Genomic DNA, 22,140 nt, shown 5'->3' on the forward strand with positions numbered 1-22,140 from the left:
TGGATGATAAGTATAAAAAGATTGACTACCCCTGCTTTAGGCAGAAAAGCCACGAGAGAGAAATATCTTTCTCCTGCAAGTTAGATGTGAGGTTTGAAAGAGTTGATGTTCCCGTGGAGAGCTCAGGTGATGCCCTTGATGCTCCAACACCAACTGGTCTTCTTTGAAGACGCAGGTGGCCCAGTGGTTAAATGCAGCACTGCAGGCTACTTCAGCTGACTGCTGTTCTGCAGTTCGGCTGTTCAAATCTCACCAGCTCAGGGTTGACTCAGCCTTCCATCCTTCCGAGGTGGGTAAAATGAGGACCCGGATTGTTGTTGGGGGCGATATGCTGACTCTGTAAACCGCTTAGAGAGGGCTGAAAGCCCTATGAAGCGGTATATAAGTCTAACTGCTATTGCTATTTGAAGGCGCAGTGAAGACAAGTCTCTTCTATTTATCTCTCCCTGGCTGGCGATGGGAGGAACCCAAGACCTCTTGCCTCCCCTTCGGCATCCATCAAGAGGACCCTGAATTTGGTTCTGCCGTTTGCAGAAAAAGGCCGGGAAGAGGGAGCTGGAGTTAGGGACCCAGGAGGAAGCCGGTTTCTACTCTTCGCTTGCTCGGAGCGAGGCTCTTTCGGCGGCCTGACCCTCTGCCAGGAGGAGCGGGGAAGGAGGCGCCTGATCGGGCGGTGCCTGGGGCTGGAGGAAGTTTTGCACTTGGGCTGCAGAGCGGGTGACGGAGAGGAGCGCCCGAGGGCGAGAGCGGAGAGCGCGGAGAGAGGAGAGCTTGGCTTGCAACCCATCCTGCTTCCAGCTCCCTTCGCTCAGCCGCGCATCAGTTCCTTCCCTGCAGCCGGCAGGATGGGCGGATCGAGCTCCAGCTTGCTGGACGACAGCAAGTGCACCTACATCCGAGGTAGGTAAGGCGCCGGGCGTCTCTTGCCTCGGTGCGCCTTTACGCGTGGCGACTCCGGTGCCAAAGTCGATGGAGAGAGAGAGAGAGAAGGAGCTTGGGCAAGCGGTGGGGAAAAGGGGCCAGCGCGCTCTTGGCGGGGGGGAACGGGACTGTTTTGGCTACCAAGGAGGGGAGAAGTTTGCGAACCGGGTTTGGGAACCGCGGGCCTTGCGCGCCTGGGTTTGCGTCGCCTGCAAACGCGCAAACTTGCCAAGCGCTTTCAATGTTGCGCGCCGAGAAGGACGCGCGTTTCCCCGCTCCGGTGGAGATCAACTTGTCACACCTCCCTTGCCATTCAAACGAACAGCTGTCGGCCCTCGTTTTCCCATGCGTTTTCCCACAACTGAAACCCGTGTACAGCCTACGTGGCGGCCGAGGCGCGTAAACGTGCGGGTAATTTCTCTTTGAACTTGGTGGGGTTTTTGCTCCATGTGACGGAAGGGTTGAGCGCTGGCTGCCCAACGGGGGCGAGCCACGTGTAGCGCAGTCCTATCCAACTGCTAAAAGCGTTAGGGAGTTCTGTACTGGTCGTCAACGAATGGTTCACACGTTGCATTTGAAAGATTTGCTCGGACGGAACAATAGAAAGTACAGTTAAGTGGGAAGAGGGCTGCTGTTTTGACTGGAAGCTGCTAAATTGGGGGATAATATTTAGGGGATGTAACAGCTGGAAGGAAAAAAACAGGAGAATAGGAAATGTGCTTGTTATGGTGGAAATGTAGCTCTCATTTGTCGTATTCTCCCCATGAAGGAAGAAATTGCTTCATATCCAGGCCATGGTTCTCCCCAAAAGTGCTTTTATTTTTTTCAAGAGGCAACTGGATTTTCTAGTTTGAAGCAATAGCAATAGCAGTTAGACTTATATACCGCTTCATAGGGCTTTCAGCCCTCTCTAAGCGGTTTACAGAGTCAGCATATCGCCCCCACAGTCTGGGTCCTCATTTCACCCACCTCGGAAGGATGGAAGGCTGAGTCAACCTTGAGCCGGTGAGATTTGAACCGCTGAACTGCAGATAACAGTCAGCTGAAGTGGCCTGCAGTACAGCACCCTAACCACTGCGCCACCTCGGCTCTTCTCATCCAAGAAGCTTCTTGAGCTGGGATGAACAATTTGCTTGTGCTTTCTTGACAGAAGAAGGGGGTGTTAGTCAGTCATATAAAAAAGTCCCCAAACTTTTCAAAGGTGATTTTAGAAACAGTTTGTCTAGATTTCAAATTGTTTGTTTGTTTGTTTATTATATTTATATGCCGCCCTTCCCCCCCCCCCCCGAAGGGGACTCAGGGCGGCTCACAACTCAAACCAGGGAAGCGGGATACAGACAAAAAATTAAAAAACGAAACATAACAATGCATAATTTAAAACACACGACAGTCATACCATTCGAGACGGGGGCAACAGCTCTTTAGCCCCAGGCCTGTCGGAACAGCCAGGTTTTAAGGGCTTTGCGGAAGGCCTGGAGGGTGGTGAGGGTTCGAATCTCCACGGGGAGTTCGTTCCAGAGGGTCGGAGCAGCCACAGAGAAGGCTCTCCTCCGGGTAGTCGCCAGTCGGCATTGGCCGGCGGATGGAATTCAGAGGAGGCCTAATCTAAAGGACTCTTGTTGATTATTGACTTAAGATGAATCTGCTACTTAGGTCGATAACATTTGAAAAAAAGTATCCCACAGGCTCTTAAAGTAAACATAAGCACATTGGGAGAAGCAAAAAGAGAGAGAAAGACCTTAAGTGGCTCTGAATGCAGGGATATCACCAAAATCCTTGGATATGTTCCTAATTAATCAAAGAGTTTGAGAAAACGGATAACTTTAGAAGAAAACAGGAGTAGCAGAAACGCCATTTCTTCTTGATTTGTATGCCGTGACTTTATTGAGATGAGCAAGTACATGCAATCATTATACTTAGTATTAAGATTTTATGTGATTCAGATTGTTCTATTGGGAATTGGACTTGTAGTCACTGTGCTTTATACAATTGAATTTGTCTTGTCACTATGCTTTTTACGCAACTAGCTTTATAATTATTGTGTAAACCCACAGAGTAGAAAACATGGAGTCTCTTCTAGTGATTATTGAGTTAGATGAATCTAATAAGATAAGATACAGCTTTATATCTCTAGTCCAGGAGTTCGAATAAGGATGGTGCATATTCCTATAAATTATTCTGTAACATGATGTCAGAGTTGGAATCTCTGTTACTAAAAGGCAGGTGAACTGAACGAATCCCACTGAGAGATTTGCTGAACCTCAGAGCGTTCGAAAGAACTGACATTCTCATAAATTATATCAGGTCCATAAAGAACTTAGAGGCATAACCTCCACCCAATAAATTCTGCTACAATTCCAGCAGAGCATGCTAAACTATTTTTAAAAAAAGCATTTGAAACTCTTATTGCACAATTAATTCTAGATAGGGATTCTAAACTATTTTTCTAAGATTATTATCTGAGTCTGGAACATCTCCTTTGACAAGGCTTTCATGAAATAGCTGTTAGCAAACAACAGACAGAAGTTTGTGTTGGTTCACTCCCTAGTTGCTGAAAGAGATTTTTGTATATATGGAGATGCATATGTGAAAATAACACTCCTTTTCTTACATTTTAGAATTACAGGTAATCTTTGACTTATAGCAATAGCAATAGCAGTTAGACTTATATACCGCTTCATAGGGCTTTCAGCCCTCTCTAAGTGGTTTACAGAGTCAGCATGTTGCCCCCAACAACAATCCGGGTCCTCATTTTACCCACCTCGGAAGGATGGAAGGCTGAGTCAACTCTGAGCTGGTGAGATTTGAACAGCCGAACTGCAGAACTGCAGTCAGCTGAAGTAGCCTGCAGTGCTGCACTCTAACCACTGCGCCACCTCGGCTCATATGACCACAGTTGAGTCCAGAATTTCTGTGGCTAAATGGGACAGTTAAGTCAGTTCTGCTCAACGTTATGGCCTTTATTTCTACAGCTGTTACCTGAGTCACTGCAGTTGTTAAGTTAGTAACGTGGCCGTTAAGTGAATCTGGCTTCCCCACTGTCTTCGTTTGTTCAGAAGATCACAAAAGGGGATCACGTGATCCCAGAAACTGCAACTGTCAAAAATGCCAGTCAGTTGCCAAGCTTTTGAATTTTGATCTCACGACCATGGGGATGCTGCAAAGGTCATAAGTGTGGAAAAGGGGTCATAAGTCACTTTTTTCAGTGCCGTTAGAACTTCAAACAGTCATTAAATGAACTGTTGTAGTTTGAGGGCTACCTATATTGTAAATTCAGTGCACGCATTATTTGAAAAAACCTAATTAGAACAGTCCTTTAAATTTGACCAGTTTGGAGGTAAGTTATGTCTTCTTAAGAGTCCCAAAGGGATCGATATCAAAGCAATAGCAGTTAGACTTATATACCGCTTCATAGGGCTTTCAGCCCTCTCTAAGCGGTGTACAGAGTCAGCATATTGCCCCCACAGTCTGGGTCCTCATTTCACCCACCTCGGAAGGATGGAAGGCTGAGTCAACCTTGAGCCGGTGAGATTTGAACCACTGAACTGCAGATAACAGTCAGCTGAAGTGGCCTGCAGTACAGCATTCTAACCACTACGCCATCTCGGATCATGGCTATTACATCTGGTTTGGGGGGGGGGGTGATTAACCAGGGACTGCACTGAAAACACATAGGGGAGCAGACAAAATAAAATGTTACATCATTTCATTTTCCACAATTAATTAACTTGTGGATAAACAGTGTGGTCAGGCTTGTGAACGATAGTGATAGTGATCCTCGCTTAAAACTGTCAAAGGATTTGGAGCGAGATTTTAAAAAGGGGGAGGGAATCAATTATTTAATGCAGACAAGAAATGATGCAAATTGCAAGGCTAAAATCCTAAGAATACCCTAAGAATAATAGAATAGCAGAGTTGGAAGGGATTTTGGAGGTCTTCTAGACCAAGGGTCTCCAACCTTGGCAACTTTAAGACTTGTGGACTTCAACTCCCAGAATTCCTCAGCAAGCTGGCTGAGGAATTCTGGGAGTTGAAGTCCACAAGTCTTAAAAGTTGCCAAGGTTGGAGACCCCTGTCCAATCCCCTGCTCAAGCAAGAAACCTCAAACCATTTCAAACAAATGGTTGTCCAATCTCTTCTTAAATACCTTCAGTGTTGGGAGCACCCACAATTTCTGGAGGCACGTTCCGCTGATTAATTGTTCTAACTGTCAGGAAATGTCTCCTTAGAATATTATTTAGGCTCCTAAATAATTGGTGTTATCTGAGTTTGCTCAGTTATTGGTGTTATCTGAGTTGGCTTTTTTTGCAGATGTTTTATGACCAGGGTAGGGACATCTGATGAGGCACTAAAAATGTTCCATAGCCTAGTGTTGTGGCCCAGCAGGAGCCGTTGGAGCTGCCACCAGACTCCGACAGTGAGGGGCCCTATGAGTCGGCTCTGGAGGATGTGGAGGACCCTGGACAGGGTTCCGACTCCGAGCAGGGCGCAGAGAGGCTGGTTGGCCACCAGGAGGCGCTTGAGCCTTGGACCAGTGGGGAGGAGACAAGGGAGAGTGAGCCGGACACCAGTAGTGAGTTGTTCCTGGATGCACGCCATCGAAGAGCTACTAGGCGTCAGGAACAATTACGCAATTACAGGAGGTAATTGCACTCAGCTGGTGGTCATTAGGCTCCTCTCCAGACTATAAAAAGGCTACTTGTGCACACGCCCCTCTTTGCAGAAGTCAACACAGGATCGAATGTCGGAGAACATTGTTAGAAGCTTGGCAGGCTAGAATGCTGCCAAGCCTTATCTGTGTTTATTGCTGCCCAAGCTTGTCTGTGCCGGTTTGCTGCCAAGGACCTGTCTGTCTGTTAATTAAATGCCATAACTTATCTTTGGCTCGGAGTGTGCTTGGGTGTGGAACGAGGGGGGTTAGAACAGCTTAGTAATGTAATGTCTGAAAGAAAAGCACCAAGTTCAGAAACTCCAAGAACCCAACAATTCACCCCTGTGCTACTGTATTCACCATAATAGAAATACCTTGCTGAAGACTCTGGAAGACAGCTAAGTACAATAGAACTTCTCATCTTTTTTTGCATACCTCTATTATATAAATTATGCCACTTATATCAATTATGTAAAAAGGGGAGATTTGAATAACTTATTTTGCACAGATATGATTATATTTATACACACTGCTTTGGAGGAGTCATTATAGGGGAGTGTACCTATTCGGCACAATACGTTGGTGGGATAATGATACAAATGTGTAGGGAAAGAGATCAGGACAGGAGAAAGATAAACTCTTGCACAAATCACATTTAATAGATTAAATGTGATAACCAGTCCATCTTAGGGGTAATTTTACAGCTATTTAAATCGTTAACTTTAGGCCCCATTGAATTAACTCCATTCCACAGTCATCTCTTTATATTCATTGGGTTTAAATAGTAGTATTATCCCACGTTTCTCCCAGCTCAAAACTGCTTAATTTTTCTAAATTGTGTCTTTCTACTTGCTAGCCATTATTAAACCAAGAGCCGAGGTGGCGCAGTGGTTAAATGCAGCACTGCAGGCTACTTCAGCTGACTGCAGTTCTGCAGTTCAGCGGTTCTAATCTCACCGGCTCAGGGTTGACTCAGCCTTCCATCCTTCCGAGGTGGGTAAAATGGGGACCCGGATTGTTGTTGGGAGCAATATGCTGACTCTGTAAACCGCTTAGAGAGGGCTGAAAGCCCTATGAAGCGGTATATAAGTCTAACTGCTATTGCTATTGCTATTGCTAAATTAATGGACAATGATACTTGTACTCTGGCTGAGTTTGGCTTACAGTGTACGAAAATAGATGTTTACAGCAACTAATTGGCCGATGTAGCTGAACCTCAGTCAGTTCATAAGAAATACAATGAAGTCATAGTGAGAATAGTTTTTTTTTTCCTTTTTATACATGTGTACAAGTATTTATACACATACTGTATAATGTACATACTGTATAGAGGAATGTAGTACTTCTATTCAATACCTTATTTCTCTCTGTCCTCAGGGCGGTAATGAATAAATTTAAATTTACATTTAGTTTTCCCTCATATGTAACTTGTTCTGAATAGAATCTGTAATATAGGGATAGATTTGTTTTCAGCAGCAAGCCACCAGATCCACAGTTTACGCTGACAATTTCATTGCATTCTGCCTATAATACAGGAATCTCCCAAGGCTGCTGGCCTTTCCTTGGGAACAGATGGATAATGTCCCATGGAGCTTTGGGGGGGTGTCAGTCCTGGATCTTTTGTGGCTGCTCAGTGATTCAAGGCTAATCCCCATTTGAGTCCTCCTCCTGAGTCACTGGGTGTTTCAACAATTTGTGATCAAAGCATGCCAATTCAGTCAATAGTCATTGAAGAGGACAAAATACTAGTGAAGGCATTTGTGGAGCTATTCATGCTTTGCATAGATCCATGCCCCACAATGCAAAGAACACTTAAATATATTTTTCACTTTACACATCTAGGCTTCATATAGGTTTAGGTTTAGGTTTTGTTTTATTTATATGCCGCCCTATTCCCAGCGGGACTCAGGGCGGCTCACAAACCCAAGAGGGGAAGGGAAACACAAGAACTACAAATACAAGCATTTAAAACAACCAACAGACACGCAGGTCGAGAGGGGAAGGGAACTCATCAACCCCAGGCCTGCCGACACAGCCAGGTTTTAACGGCTTTTCGGAAGGCCTGGAGAGAGGTGAGGGTCCGAATCTCTGCGGGGAGCTCGTTCCAGAGGGCCGGAGCTGCCACAGAGAAGGCCCTCCCCCGGGTAGTAGCCAGATGACATTGGCCAGTAGATGGAACCCGGAGGAGGCCTAATCTGTGGGATCTAATGGGTCTTTGGGAGGTAATTGGCAGCAGGCGGTCTCTCAAGTACCCAGGTCCAATACCATGAAGGGCTTAGTCACATATGTTGTGACTAAGAAAATAATTCTGACCTCTTGGACTACTAAACTGTCACCAGATAATGTGACCCATTTCTTTAAAATGTCTCTAGCACTGTTCAGATGAGTTCCAGGTTATTTTGCCTGTAAGCAAAGGGATGTGTTACTGTATAGTTTTGGCAAGGAACAAAGCTGAACATTTTGTGAAAGAAACGTAAAGTATTTTGACCATCAAAAGCAGAGTTCTGTTGTCTGTGGACTCAAGATGGTGAAGAGGCTGATCTGAAATCCGGAGACGGTGCCAATCTTTATAATCTACCGTATGTACAGAAATCAAACACACACACACAATTTGTGCTTGCTTTTAAATGGGTGCTTAGAATAGGATCTCAAATTAGCACCACTTCATTCTAAGTAAATCCATTTACTTATTTGTCGATCAGAAAGGTCGGAAGTTCAGCGGTTCGAATCCCTAGTGCTGCATAACAGAGTGAGCTACCGTTACTTGTCCCAGCTTCTGCCAACCTAGCAGTTCGAAAGCACGTAAAAAATGCAAGTAGAAAAATAGGGACCACCTTTAGTGGGAGGGTAACAGCGTTCCATGCGCCTTCGGCGTTTAGTCATGTCAGCCACATGACCACGGAGACGTCTTCGGACAGCGCTGGCTCTTCGGCTTTGAAACAAAGATGAGCACCGCCCCCAGGACACCAAGTTTGGTAAATTATCTCTTAATACACCTGTTGGCTCTCTCGTTGTATGATTCCAATAGTAAAAATCCATGCAGAGCACTCCTGAGGGAAAGGAAAACATTTTCAATCAGTTGTCTTAATTCATTCTGGCTTTTAGGAAGCAAAGCTCTGCAGTGGAATACATGTTGATTACATTTTTTTGCCTTCTAATGTATGTAACACATTGTGCCTTTTCAGCTTTGATTGGGAGCTGAGTTTATCTCGGTATGCTGAATTTCAGAGATCAGTACATATGATAGTGAAGAGTAATATATAATATGAAGTCCTCAAATATTTACAGAACCAGAACAATAAAAATGGTAGACATGTCCCATTATTACATACTGGAGGAAATATAGTTTTTACTCCACATCTGTTTAATACCAGACTGATTCTTACATTTTGGCACCTTTCAGGTCCCCCCCCCTCCAATTCAGCTTTCCTATATTAAATATAAACATTTAAATAAAATATTTAAGCTCATTTCTTCTTTAGTCAGTCCTTCCTTACCATGTGCTGCTTCTATTTACTTGAAAAGAAAGTGAGGGATACCTACATGGGCAGTGTCAAAAGTCATGTCTGAGCAGTTGATGTTTGAAATCCTGTTATGTTGGGTTCACACATGGAGCTAAGCCATTGTTTAACCATCATTAACCTATAACTGACCGCTTTGCACAGCACGTTAAACTGGATTGTTTTACAGACCACTTAAGTGGTGGGTTGCAGGTGGTACACCCCAATCCCATGTGAAAAAGTATTCAAAGCCTTCTTGATTTTAATTGTCAATTTATTTATTCCTGCACATTGTAATATTTATTCATTTAGATATCTCTGTTTTTCCACTGTTGTGCAAACACAATTCCAGCAGCTGCTAACATGTGTCAAATTACATATATATTATACTCCCTTTCAAGTAGCAAACAAAAATTTAATTCCATATCTTGCTTTATGATTGCTTCTAACCACTAACTTCTGAATAGCTACTTGGACCGACCTAAGTACTAATTCATAATTTCATATCCGGTCACATGGGCGGCAAGCCACTCCCATCCGGTCACATGGGTGGCAAGCCACTCCCACAAAGGAGGCCACACCCACAGGGTAGGTTCCAACAATTTTTGAAACCCACCACTGTTGTACAGTAATGTGTATCTGTGTGAAACACAAAGGCTGGTCTCTATTTTGAACTCGGGCTCCCGAGGTAATGACGAGGCTCAGTGCTAACACAACAGCTTTATTAGAACAGTAACTGGACAGGAACACGAACAAACGCTCTGACAGCCCTTTTATACCCCGAGCGGTCAGCGCGCTAACCAATAGGAACCTTCCAAATCTCCCGTCTAAACAACACGCGAACGGACCAATCAAACAAGACCCTGCCTGATTGACAAGAGAGGGCGGGACACGCAGATTAGGATTAGGATTTATTTCATTTATATGCCGCCCTTTTCCCCGAGGGGGACTCAGGGCGGCTCACAATTTAGTCAGGGAAGGGGGTACAGACAGGGGATAAAAAGACGAACATAAATACACAATTTAAAAACACACAACAACCATACCATTCGAGGAGGGGGGCAAAAGCTCTTTAGCCCCAGGCCTGTCGGAACAGCCAGGTTTTAAGGGCTTTGCGGAAGGCCTGGAGGGTGGTGAGGGTTCGAATCTCCACGGGGAGCTCGTTCCAGAGGATCGGAGCAGCCACAGAGAAGGCTCTCCTCCGGGTAGTCGCCAGTCGACACTGGCTGGCGGATGGAATTCGGAGGAGGCCTAATCTGTGGGATCTGATCGGTCTATTGGAGGTAATTGGCAGCAGGCGGTCTCTCAAGTACCCAGGTCCAATACTATGAAGGGCTTTATAAGTGACGACTAGCGCCTTGAAGCGTATCCGAAGACCAATAGGCAGCCAGTGCAGCTCGCGGAGGATAGGTGTGACGTGGGTGAACCGAGGTGCACCCACGATCGCTCGCGCGGCTGCATTCTGGATACGTGTCCCATCACAATGATGAGTATTCTATTTTTTAAAAAGTACACTAGAAGCATTCTATATTACAGAAAGGAGCAGTTTGTTTGCTGACAGGAAAAAAAAACACCAGTGTATCTGATCTTATTCATGTATTATCAGAAAACTTGGGGCAAGCTGTAAGTCTCCTGTAATTTAGACTTCGGAGGAAACCATAATCCTTAAATTACAACAGCAGATAAAATGCTAGGTTAGGGAGAAGCAATTTTCCACTCTCTTAAGATGCCTCTCTCCCGAATGTCTATCTGCAAGAAATTCTCAAAAGAAATTAAATAAATCTAGCAGAAATGAACTGTCTTTATTCTGTTGGATCTTCTGCCACCAAATTTAAGCAGAAAGTTCCTTTTCTGGATAAATATTGGATAAGAAGCAGAAGCAAAGATTTTCAACTTCTCTTTTAATCGTTACTATCCAGAGTGTTTCATAGAAAAAAATAAGCTTTGCAGGGGTTTTTAAATAAGATTTGCAAAGCGAAGACATTTTTTTAAAATGCAGTTTGAAAAATCAAGGGTTATAAGATGCATCTGGGATGAGGGGAAACCCTACAAACCAAAGTTTTTCTTCCTGTGAGGAATTTTAACTTGCATTATCTATTTTAGAAATCGTACTTTTAAGGCTCTCCTTGAGATTATCAACTGTTTATTGAAATCGCCTATAATCCTAAAGATGTAAATAAATAATAATTAACTTACTCTGAAGAAGTCAAAAGAAATTCAAAATAGATATATGTGCTGCGGGGTTGATTGGCTCTGAAATTTTAATGCAACAATGGCAATTTTTTTTTTGAGAAAACAGGATAACATTATTGCAGCTTAAAACATGCTATAAAAGTTGGTTTTTCCAGCAAGCAAGCCAGCCTGGCCTGAACAAAACAAAACAAATTATTGATCACTGTTAATTTTAATTTGAATTCTTTTTTTAAAAAAATGTCATTGTCAATTTTAATTGAGTTTGGGATATTCTATTTAATTTTTTTTTAACTTTTGTATTATGTGTTTCTTTTAATGTTGCACGCTGCCCTGAGTCCTTGGGAGAAGGGCGGCATATAAATCTAATAAACCTAAACCTATATGTTAAAGTTTTACGAACTTTATCATACTCTGCATTGGTAGAAGTGGGGAAACGATTGAATTTACAAGAATACTTAAAGTTAATATGTGCGGGGTGTTTTGGATTGAGAGGTTAGTCTGAATTATGCAGCCTCAGAAGCCCATCACTAAAATATATATTTAGAAATGATCTATTCTCATTTCAAGGCTGTTCAGTTTAGGTCAGTGTTTCTCAACCTTGGCAACTTGAAGATGTCCGGACTTCAACTCCCAGAATTCCCCAGCCAGAATGCTGGCTGGGGAATTCTGGGAGTTGAAGTCCGGACATCTTCAAGTTGTCAAGGTTGAGAAACACTGGTTTAAGTAACTCTGTGAATTATGATCAGAATCATTCTGCTGATAATTCAGCTGTTGCTGGAATTGGGCTGAAGCTATGAACTTAAACTGTCTTATTTCATTCTTTGGCAAAGTAACTAAATTAGTAGACCAGCAAAAGGCTATGGACATAGTATATTTAGACTTCAGCAAGGCATTTGACAAAGTAGACCACAACTTACTTCTTGGTAAGCTAGAAAAATGTGGGATAGACAGCATCACCACCAGATGGATTTGTAACTGGCTGACAAACCGTATTGAATGAGTAAACAGTCCTTAGTGGTACTACATCTACATGGAGGGAAGTAAGCAGTGGGGTACCACAAGTTTCCATCTTAGGCCCAGTACTCTTCAATATCTTCACAAATGATGAGTAAAAGGGGAAGTCATCAAATTTGCAGATGACACAGAGGTGGGTTCCTACCGGTTCGCACCAGTTCAGTAGAACCAGTTCGTCAAATCTACCGAACCGGTTAGAAGAGGTTCCACCAGTGGACCCGGAAAGCAGGCCACACCTACAGAAGAGGTTCCAAAATTTGTTTGAAACCCACCACTGGTCCTTGGATATGATTATTCTACACTATCATGCTCATATTTATAAGACTCAGTGCCTCTGTGAAAGGCAAGGATGACTACTGCGTTTGTGGTGCAATCAGAACGTTGCATGTGTTGAAGTTGTTTTAACGCAAACCAAAGATGCCTTTTAAAAAACAAGTTTACATCCTATTCTTATGCATGCCAGTGTCTTTGGGTTTTCAATCCTTCTGTTTCCGGAACTTTACAAAGTGGCATTCTAACATGCATTGGCATGCAAGCATGATGAAATCTTGGGTGATTTGTCAAATTAAGGATTTTAGCTTTTTAATTTTAAATTGACTTTTATTTATCCTGAAATCTTAGCGGACCTTGTCTAGGAGTGTCCAGAATGGTTTCAGAAAGTGTGGAAGTCATGGGGGGGGGGGGGGCTAATGGCTAAGATTTACAGAATGGAGATTAGAATTATATATGAAATTATAACAGTGAAAAATGTGTAAGGCAAGAACCAAGTAACATGGATGGAAGTCTGATACATTATCTTTATATTTGTCAATACTGAATAGAGTCCAGTGGTGGGTTTCAAAAATTTTTGGAACCTACTCTGTGGGTGTGGCCTCCTTTGTGGGAATGGCTTGCCAGCCATGTGTTCTCTCTCTCTCTCTCTCCCTCTCTCTCTCTCTCTCTCTCTCTCTCTCTCTCTCTCTCTCTTTTTCCTTTCTTTTGTCTCTGTCCCTTTTTTATTTTTTTCTTTCATCTCTCTCTCACTCTTTTTCTTTCTTTTTTTTCTTTTTTTCTTTATTTCTTCCTTTCTCTTTCTCTTTCTCTCTCTCTCTCTCTCTCTCTCTCTCTGTGTGTGTCAGTCTGTCTGTCTTTGTGTGGGGGGCAGTGGTGGGTTTCAAAAAATGTTGGAACCTCTTCTGTAGGTGTGGCCTGCTTTCCGGGTCCACTGGTGGAACCTCTTCTAACCGGTTCGGGAGATTTGATGAACCGGTTCTACCAAATAGGTGCAAACTGGTAAGAACTCACCTCTGGAATAGACGAATTGTACATAAGCATGGTGGTTATGATATTTAACATTATATTTTAGTATATATGGCAAAGACATTGCAGGACGGTTACACTGTGTCCAACATACATGTTTAACAAACATGTATGTGTTTTACACATACATGTGTAAAACACATACATGTTAAAAGAAGAAAAAAGAAAAGAAAAACGAAAGAAAGTGTGGAGGTCACTAATTTGTTCTCCAGATATATATTCCTTTTATACTGTTGTTTTCTTCCTGCTTCTTTTGGTTGCCTAGCTGTATGAAGGGAAATGCGGTGTGTTTTCATATATGCCCTAACCATCTCGACCATGAATCATTTCAAAAACTGTGCTTGGATACAAGTTGGTTGTAAACAAGCTAAATACACCCTTATGAGTTAAAATTGTTATTCGGTAACTCAAGTAAGGTCTTGCAGCCTAAAAAGGATTAAGGTCTTGCTTTCCTCTTTGTGGGCCTTATATTTAAGTAACAGGAAATGTGGCCAACTGAAATGCTCTGTTTTTCCTGTAAGAGTCAACATTGGCAGGTGTTTAGTTGCATTGATAGAAAAGCATCCAACTGCTTAACAAGGGCTCTGTCCCAGTTATAGTATTTTCAGATTCAAAAGAACTTTTGATCCCATTTTTGGGGGCATTGAAATTTATTATAGAGCATCCAAATGAAAGCCATCCATTCTATTTCACCAATATAAGAATCAATATAGATTAGTTATTCTAGAAAATGTAGGAAGCACCAACTCCGTATTTGTAAAATGAAAGGAATGTGCATACACATATTCTTAAGCGCTAAATCCAAAATAAATACATGGCTAGTGTGACTAACGTTTTGGAGACTTAACATTGTTGTATAGCAGTACAAGAGCTAAGAAACAGAGGACGATAGGGGATCCTGGCATGCTATGCAGTGGTGGGTTTCAAAAATTGTTCGAACCTACTCTGTGGGTGTGGCCTCCTTTGTGGGAGTGGCTTGCCGCCCATGTGACTGGATGGGAGTGGCTTGCCGCTCATGTGACCGGATATGAAGATGCCGACGACACTTGTCAGAACCACCTTAAATTATTTCACACACAGCACTGGCATGCATAAGAATAGGATGTAAACTTGTTTTTTAAAAGGCATCTTTGGTTTGCGTTAAAACAACTTCAACACACGCAATGTTCTGATTGCACCACAAACGCAGTAGTCATCCTTACCTTTCACAGAGGCACTGAGTTTTATAAATAGGAGCATGATAGTGTAGAATAATCATATCCAAGGACCAGTGGTGGGTTTCAAAACATTTTGGAACCTCTTCTGTAGGTGTGGCCTGCTTTCCGGGTCCACTGGTGGAACCTCTTCTAACCGGTTCGGTAGATTTGACGAACCGGTTCTACCGAATAGGTGCGAACTGGTAGGAACCTGCCTCTGATGCTATGGTCCATGGAATCGGATATGACTTAATGACTGAACGACAACAATAAGAGCTAAACTACTTATGATGTGGAATGCATCCTTTGATTTAATATTGAATTTTTAAAAGCAGCAGTATTTGGTTTTCAGTTTCTGTTGTAGACATGAAAACGAGAGAGAACTATAGTTGATTTATCAGATGCTTTGCCTGACATGTTTTTAGAAATGGGTTAGAACTCTTATCTGCAATCACTATTTTAATTTACTATATCAAGGACTAGGGGAGGCATGATAGCAGTGTTCCAATTTCTCAGGGGTTGCCACAAAGAAGAGGGAGTCAAACTTTTCTCCAAGGCACCTGAGGGTAGAACAAGCAGCAATGGGTGGAAACTAATCAAGGAGAGAAGCAACTTAGAACTAAGGAGAAATTTCCGGACAGTTAGAACAATTAATCAGTGGAACAACTTGCCTTCAGAAGTTGTGAATGCCCCAACACTGGAAGTCTTTAAAAAGATGCTGGATAGCCATTTGTCTGGAACGGTATAGGGTTTCCTGCCTAGGCAGGACTAGAAGACCTCCAAGGTCCCTTCCAACTCTACTATTGCATTATTGTATATGAGAATGGAAATATGCAAGCCAGTCTGATTCTCCCTCAAAACAAAACAACCCCCCCCCATCCAATGACTTTTCCAGCTGTTGTGGCTAAGGCTGTTTTCCTGTTACAATAACAGCGGAATGCCAAAAATCTAAAGCTCTATCATTATGGTTATTAGAATTTCTTCTTTAGTACGTTTTGTTAATGTTAAATATCCAGAACATTGGAAATAACAGCCTAAGAAAATTGGCCATCGGAAATTTCCTCCAGTGGTGCCATGAGACATAATTTATATAATAAGATTTATTCAGCCCTATTTCTAGCTTTCGTGCGATAGCATTGTCTGATTCTGCTGCTCTTTTTCAACTAGTCACTTTTGGAGTATGTGACAGTAAAAGGGTCAAGCAGAATTCCTTGGCAATGCACATCAGGGAACATAGGTCTGGCATTGGAGGACAGTTAAATAGCTGTTCCATTCATATTTCTGCAAATTTAACTTTCTGGTTAGGGGACACTCAAACAGAAGGGAAGTTGGATCAACCAATCAGCATGCACGGTGCATTCTTCTGCGCAACCTACAGTTGGGATTTGGGAGGTGTGCATGTCATCCCATTAGCAGCCATCTGTAACTTATACTAATCTATCAACCTGTTGTGACTCAGCAGAAGTTTGCTGTGAGTTGAGTCGGGATGCAAGATTAACAATGCAGCTGGGGCTCGTTAATGTCGTCTTCTGGTGATAAAAGGACGGATGGTGCCACGCCCTGGTTGCAGGAGTCAACGTTCATCATTCGTCGGTCGTGGTTTGTTTGTGAGAGACACTTGGATAAGTGCTTTGCTTTCTGTAACCCTGATTCAAGGAGACACTTGGAGAAGTGATTTGTTTTGTAAGAGTTTTGTTTCTGCATTCAGCTGCGTAACCCTTGTTTGAAAGAGACTTTATCTATGTTTATTTTGGGCTCGCAGCCAGTCTGAGCCGAGGCTGATAAAGTTCTTTCCTTTTAAATCTGTCTGCCTGTCATCTTTGAACGAGCGGAGAAGGGGGGGGGGCAGAACAGATTGACTTCTGCCTGACAAGCCTCCATTTGATTAATTATGGAGCAATTAATTGCTGAAAATAGGCAAATGGCCCAACAGATCGTGATGTTGTCGGACCAAATTACACAGCTGCGGAGAGCTGCAAACACCACCACCCCCCAGCCAAGGAGGAAGTGCCCAGTAGCCATGCCAGATAAATATGATGGGAGTCTGGCCATGTTTGCCGCGTTTCTGGGACAATGCCAGCTGTTCCTGAGTTTGAGAGCGGAGGACTTTCCCACTGACCGGACGAAGGTGGGATTCATTATCAGTTTGCTCTCAGGCACAGCTGCCCGTTGGGCTACCCCCTTGTTAACTCAGCCGAGCCCTTTGTTGGATGACTTCCAGGGCTTTTGACAGTACTTCAAACGGATGTTTGAAGATCCTATCAAGGGGGGACAGAACACAACCCTTCACAGTTTAGGTATGCAACGACACTTATATGCAGTTGCAGGCAACTCTAAAACAAGCTTCACTCAGAATCCTTAAGACCGCAATAATACCTAGGCCGATATAAAACTAAATGCTACTTAATAACTCCAAACAGATCCTTCAAGTTGAAATGTATCAAGAACGAAGAAGCTAACACATACTAAATGCAAGATCAAGTGTCATTGTCTGAGATGGGCGCCCATAGAAATTGAACAAATAAGTAAATAAAATAAACAAATTAGGAAACCAAGTTTATGTATCTCACTAAGCAAACCAGGGATGGGCAGTTCTCATGTCATTAGCCACCAAAATGCGCACGCTGCCTTAGTACCGCTTATCAGAGTTAAATCATCAGCGTTAATGTCTACTTTCTGCAGCCAGCCATGAGAACTTTCCCTAAGAGGGCAAACCAAATTGAGAAATGTACAGTACAATTTTAATGCGGCTTTGCTCAGAATTAAATATCCATCAACGGCTGCTCAACCGTTACGAAGGGCGAAGAGAGAACTAACATTCTAAAAAAATAAAATAAAAAGATAGTAGAAGTTAACATGAGCTGAACAGGCAACATATAATTTCTTCCCTTATCTTTATTTGCACTGGCTGAAGACCAAGATCCCATTTTATTAATCACAACATTGATTCACAATTTGCCAGAGATAGAACTCCATTTACTTTCAAGTGGTTTCTCCATTTTCGCAAAGAACTGAAGAAATTTAAGATTTTTGACATTGAGGTTTTGGTTGAAAAGGTGTAAAGTGTGGAAATACGGAACTATAAACACTTATGTATAAACAGAAAACAGATATCTTTACAAATGCAAATAATTGCAATTCATCTAGTAAGAAACAAATTGCGGTAAGCTTATATATACAGCTGTTTGCACAATGTCCATTCCAGTTTCATAGTTCTGTTTAAGTTTACTATTACTATGGTCTTCAATCAAGATCTGAGATATGAATTAAACATTTTAATGTTTAACTGATTGCAGGAGTAGTCTTCCTCCTTACTAACAAGACTGAGAATAAGTTTCATGCCCAAAAATATTTAAAGTGGACATTGGCAGCACCCAAACAGATCACACTTATTTTTGTACTGTTCTCTCTCTAACTTTTATGACATATAAAGTGATAAATGGAGTGTTGATATGTCCATCCCATGCATAAAACTAATAATTCTGTTAGGATAACTGCCAATGGTAAATTTTGAAAAACAAAGCAGGAACTCTTGTCAAAATTAGTTCCTGCTTTTGTGCAAGTCCTGAAAAACTGCAGCAGAGACCAAAGCCCAGAGCAGATAAATTTAATTGTATAAAACAAAATTAAAGTTTTGAATTTTTAAAAATCAAAAAAATAAATTAAAATTAAAAGCAGAACCCTATTAAGAATCACATAAGAGTTTGTACCACTGTGACTTCTATGGATCCTGGATTGATGATGGCCATCATAGGGAGTTGTTTGAAAGTGATTTTCATATAATGGCCATTATTATGTGTGTTGGCGAATTAATGCAGTATGGTTACACCATGTGCGCATAACGCTGTAGGTGAACGGTTGCTGCAACAGTAAAAATCATTGTTAATGTTGCAAAGACTTAAATTTAGCAGTAGAGTAAATAATTGCCATGCAAATATTTAAGTTCAAGGTTTTTTCTCTAGCAAACAAAATTATTATCTGGTTTCCCCAAAGGTTCCAAGTCCCTAAAAATGTGGTAAGACACCAACATTCAAAACTCCAGAAATCCTCTAGGCTTGAGTACCACTGTTTTAATTATTCAAAGAACTCCTTCACCCTCCAACATTGTTGGAATAGTCTAGGGGTTTTCTGAAGACTATAATTTTGGGGTTTGCTGCTTAAAGCCTTGAAAAAAAGGGGAGGACGTTTGGATTCACTGAACCCCGTGGCTGCAAAAATTTGCTTTTTCTCGGAGAAGCAACGTTTTTTAGCCTTGTGAGCTATTGCTAAACATGGAGCATTTCCAGTCTAGTGTGTATGACAAAAAGGAAAGGGTGATGAGTTTGCACTTTATAGAAATCGGAGCCCAGATGTGTGTTTTGTGCATATCCTATGTGAGTCAGTGGGGAATGGGAAATCAGTTTAAAATTTCAGTGCAGTACGAAGTTCTGAATTTTGCAAGCAGCTGCAACTTCTTGTTTTAAATGACTGAGCTACTAAGCTGTCCGGAGATGCGTTGCTGCCAGTTCAGCCCAGATCGGCCGAACTGGTAGTAGCGGTAGCCGGAAGCTCCGCCCACCTGCCCTGTGCGCAGAAGTATCGCGCACAGCGGGGAGCGTGCGGGGGAGCCCACCCAAACCAGTAGTAAAGAAATTGGTAACCCACCTCTGAAGCTGTTGCTTGTTTAACCACGATTCACTGAATAAACTCCAATGGTTGTAATTTATTTTATAACTTGTTTCACAAAAAGCTAACAAAGCTTAGTTTAGGACAGTGGTGGGTTTCAAAAATTTTTCGAACCTACTCTGTGGGTGTGGCCTCCTTTGTGGGAGTGGCTTGCCGGTCATGTGACCTGGTGGGAGTGGCTTGCCGGCCATGTGTTCTCTCTCTCTCTCTCTCTCTCTCTCTCTCTCTCTCCTTTTGTCTCTCTGTCCCTTTTTCCTTTTTTTCTTTCATCTCTCACTCTTTCTTTCTTTCTTTCTTTCTTTCTTTCTTTCTTTCTTTCTTTCTTTCTTCCTTCCTTCCTTCCTTCCTTCCTTCCTTCCTTCCTTCCTTTCTTCTCTTTCCCTTTCTCTCTCTGTGTGAGTCTGTGTGTTTGTCTGTGTGTGTGTGTGTGTGTGTGTGTCAGTGGTGGGTTTCAAAAAAGTTTGGAAGCTCTTCTGTAGGTGTGGCCTGCTTTCCGGGTCCACTGGTGGAACCTCTTCTAACCGGTTCGGTAGATTTGACGAACCGGTTCTACCGAACTGGTGCGAACTGGTAGGAACCCACCTCTGGTTTAGGAAGACAAAGCATAAATGCAGCTACTGTGTTGCTTTACATTCGAATAAACTTTTTTTTTTTTAAGAGGTAAGAAAATAGGTTTAAATGAGCAGGGTGTTTTATTCCAGGGGCAACGGATTGGTTTCATTCAGTCCCAGAAAAATACAGGATGTATGTATCTCAGTTTACATGCATTGTTTGAAGATCAAGGGGGAAAAATATCAGGAAACAATTGGATTAGCTTTAGGATATTTCCAAGGAACGGAAATGTTCAAATGTAAACCCTAGGAAGGGCCTCACAGTGAACAGACAACAAGATATTTAATAAGCACTTTGTGTATGCAGATGACTATATATAGGCTTTTATATCTTGATGAGGTCTCACAGAGGATTTGCATCAGTTATGGTTGAACTTGATAACTTTTCTCTGGTTCCGAAAATGAACGAGGGTTACTGCACTTGAATCCTGATAGACTTCAGATGGTCCTTGATTTATGACCACAGTTGAGCCCCAAATTTCTGTTGCTAAGCGAAACATCAAAGTGAATTTATGACCTTTCGTGCCACATTATTAACTGTGGCAAGAAATCACTGCAGTTGTTATTTAGTAACATGGTCGTTAAGTGAATCTGGCTTCCCCGTTGACTTTGCTTGCCGGAAGTTTGCAAAAGACGATGACATAACTCTGGGACAGTGTTTCTCAACCTTGTCAACTTGAAGATGTCTGGACTTCAACTCCCAGAATTCCCCAGCCAGGGAATTCTGGGAGTTGAAGTCCAGACATCTTCAAGTTGACAAGGTTGAGAAACACTGCTCTAGGACATAGCAATCGTCATAAATACGAGTCAGTTGTCAAGGGTCTGGATTTTGATCACATGACCGTGGGGATGTTGCAACGGTCATACATGTGAAAAACGATCATTTTTCCCCCCACTGCTATTGTAACTTTGAATGGTTACTAAATAAACTGTTGTAAGTCAAGGAGTACCTGTATCATGGTCCCAGTGCAATAATCCTTTGCAGTCCTCTCTTCTCTAAGTTTGGAAACTTTCTGATTGCCTTTTTCTGCCCACTGATTGATATCGAATGCTCAGCTGACTGGACTGCAGCCAAAACCAGCGCGTCTGATCTTATGTGCAGAAGTGGAGACACAAGCTGATCCTTGACCACAAGCAATAAAAGTCTGTCTGCATTTTAGGCCTTTACCCTCTTGGTATTTTGCAGCGCTCAGGGAGACCATAACATGTGTTTGAGAAATAGATGCTTCTTGAGAAATGGAGCAATATGAGGAGAAGAATTCCATAGGCGTGTGCTTTGCAGAAGAATAAGCGCTCTACCATTTGGGAACGTTCTTGTTTGAGAGCTTAAAAACCATAGCATGTGTACAGTGGTGGGTTTCAAAAATTGTTGGAACCTACTCTCTGGGTGTGGCCTCCTTTGTGGGAGTGGCTTGCCGCCCATGTGACCGGATGGGAGTGGCTTGCCGCCCATGTGACTGGACGGGAGTGGCTTGCTGCCCATGTGACCGGACGGGAGTGGCTTGCTGCCCATGTGACCAGATGGGAGTGGCTTGCTGCCCATGTGACCGGATGGGGGTGGCTTGTCGCCCGTGTGACCGGATATGAAATTATGAATTAGTACTTAGGTTGGTCCAAGTAGCTATTCAGAAGTTAGTGGTTAGAAGCAATCATAAAGCAAGATATGGAATTAAAACCAGAAATATTTTGTTGGCTACTTGAAAGGGAGTATAATATATATTTAATTTAACACATGTTAGCAGCTGCTGGAATTGTGTTTGCACAACAGTGGAAAAACAGAGATGTGTAAATGAATAAATATTACAATGGGCAGGAATAAATAAATTGACAATTAAAATCAAGAAGGCTTTGAATACTTTTTCACGTGGGATTGGTTTTAGCAATTGCCAACTAACGGAAACAGAAATTAGAAATCCAAAAGTATGAAAGAAAACACCAATTATGTAAGGAAAGGTCCCTAAAATGTATAAGGAAATATTACTAGATCATTATTAATGCTTAGATAACTGCGGGACATCACACACCCACCAGTGGTGGGTTTTTAAAAAATTTGGACCCTCTTCTGTAGGTGTGGCCTGCTTTCCGGGTCC

General features: G+C 42.4%; 1 protein-coding gene across 4 annotated transcripts in view; it reads left to right on the forward strand.

Annotated features, from left to right (window-relative positions):
* Positions 1-22,140, forward strand: part of NIBAN1 (niban apoptosis regulator 1) — a 73,372-nt gene that overhangs the window by 8,019 nt on the left and 43,213 nt on the right. For 2 of the 4 annotated variants that reach the window (XM_032226584.1, XM_032226585.1), the window contains exon 1: positions 502-900. The exons of 1 other annotated variant lie outside the window; for it this stretch is intronic. In XM_032226584.1, the coding sequence (XP_032082475.1) occupies positions 846-900 (55 nt within the window). In that variant the 5' untranslated portion in view covers positions 502-845. Of the gene's footprint in view, positions 1-498; positions 901-22,140 lie in introns of those variants that run through there. One more of the 4 variants, XM_032226588.1, reaches the window with a different exon arrangement.

This window comes from Thamnophis elegans, chromosome 11, assembly GCF_009769535.1.
Source record: "Thamnophis elegans isolate rThaEle1 chromosome 11, rThaEle1.pri, whole genome shotgun sequence".
Classification (NCBI taxonomy): domain Eukaryota; kingdom Metazoa; phylum Chordata; class Lepidosauria; order Squamata; family Colubridae; genus Thamnophis; species Thamnophis elegans.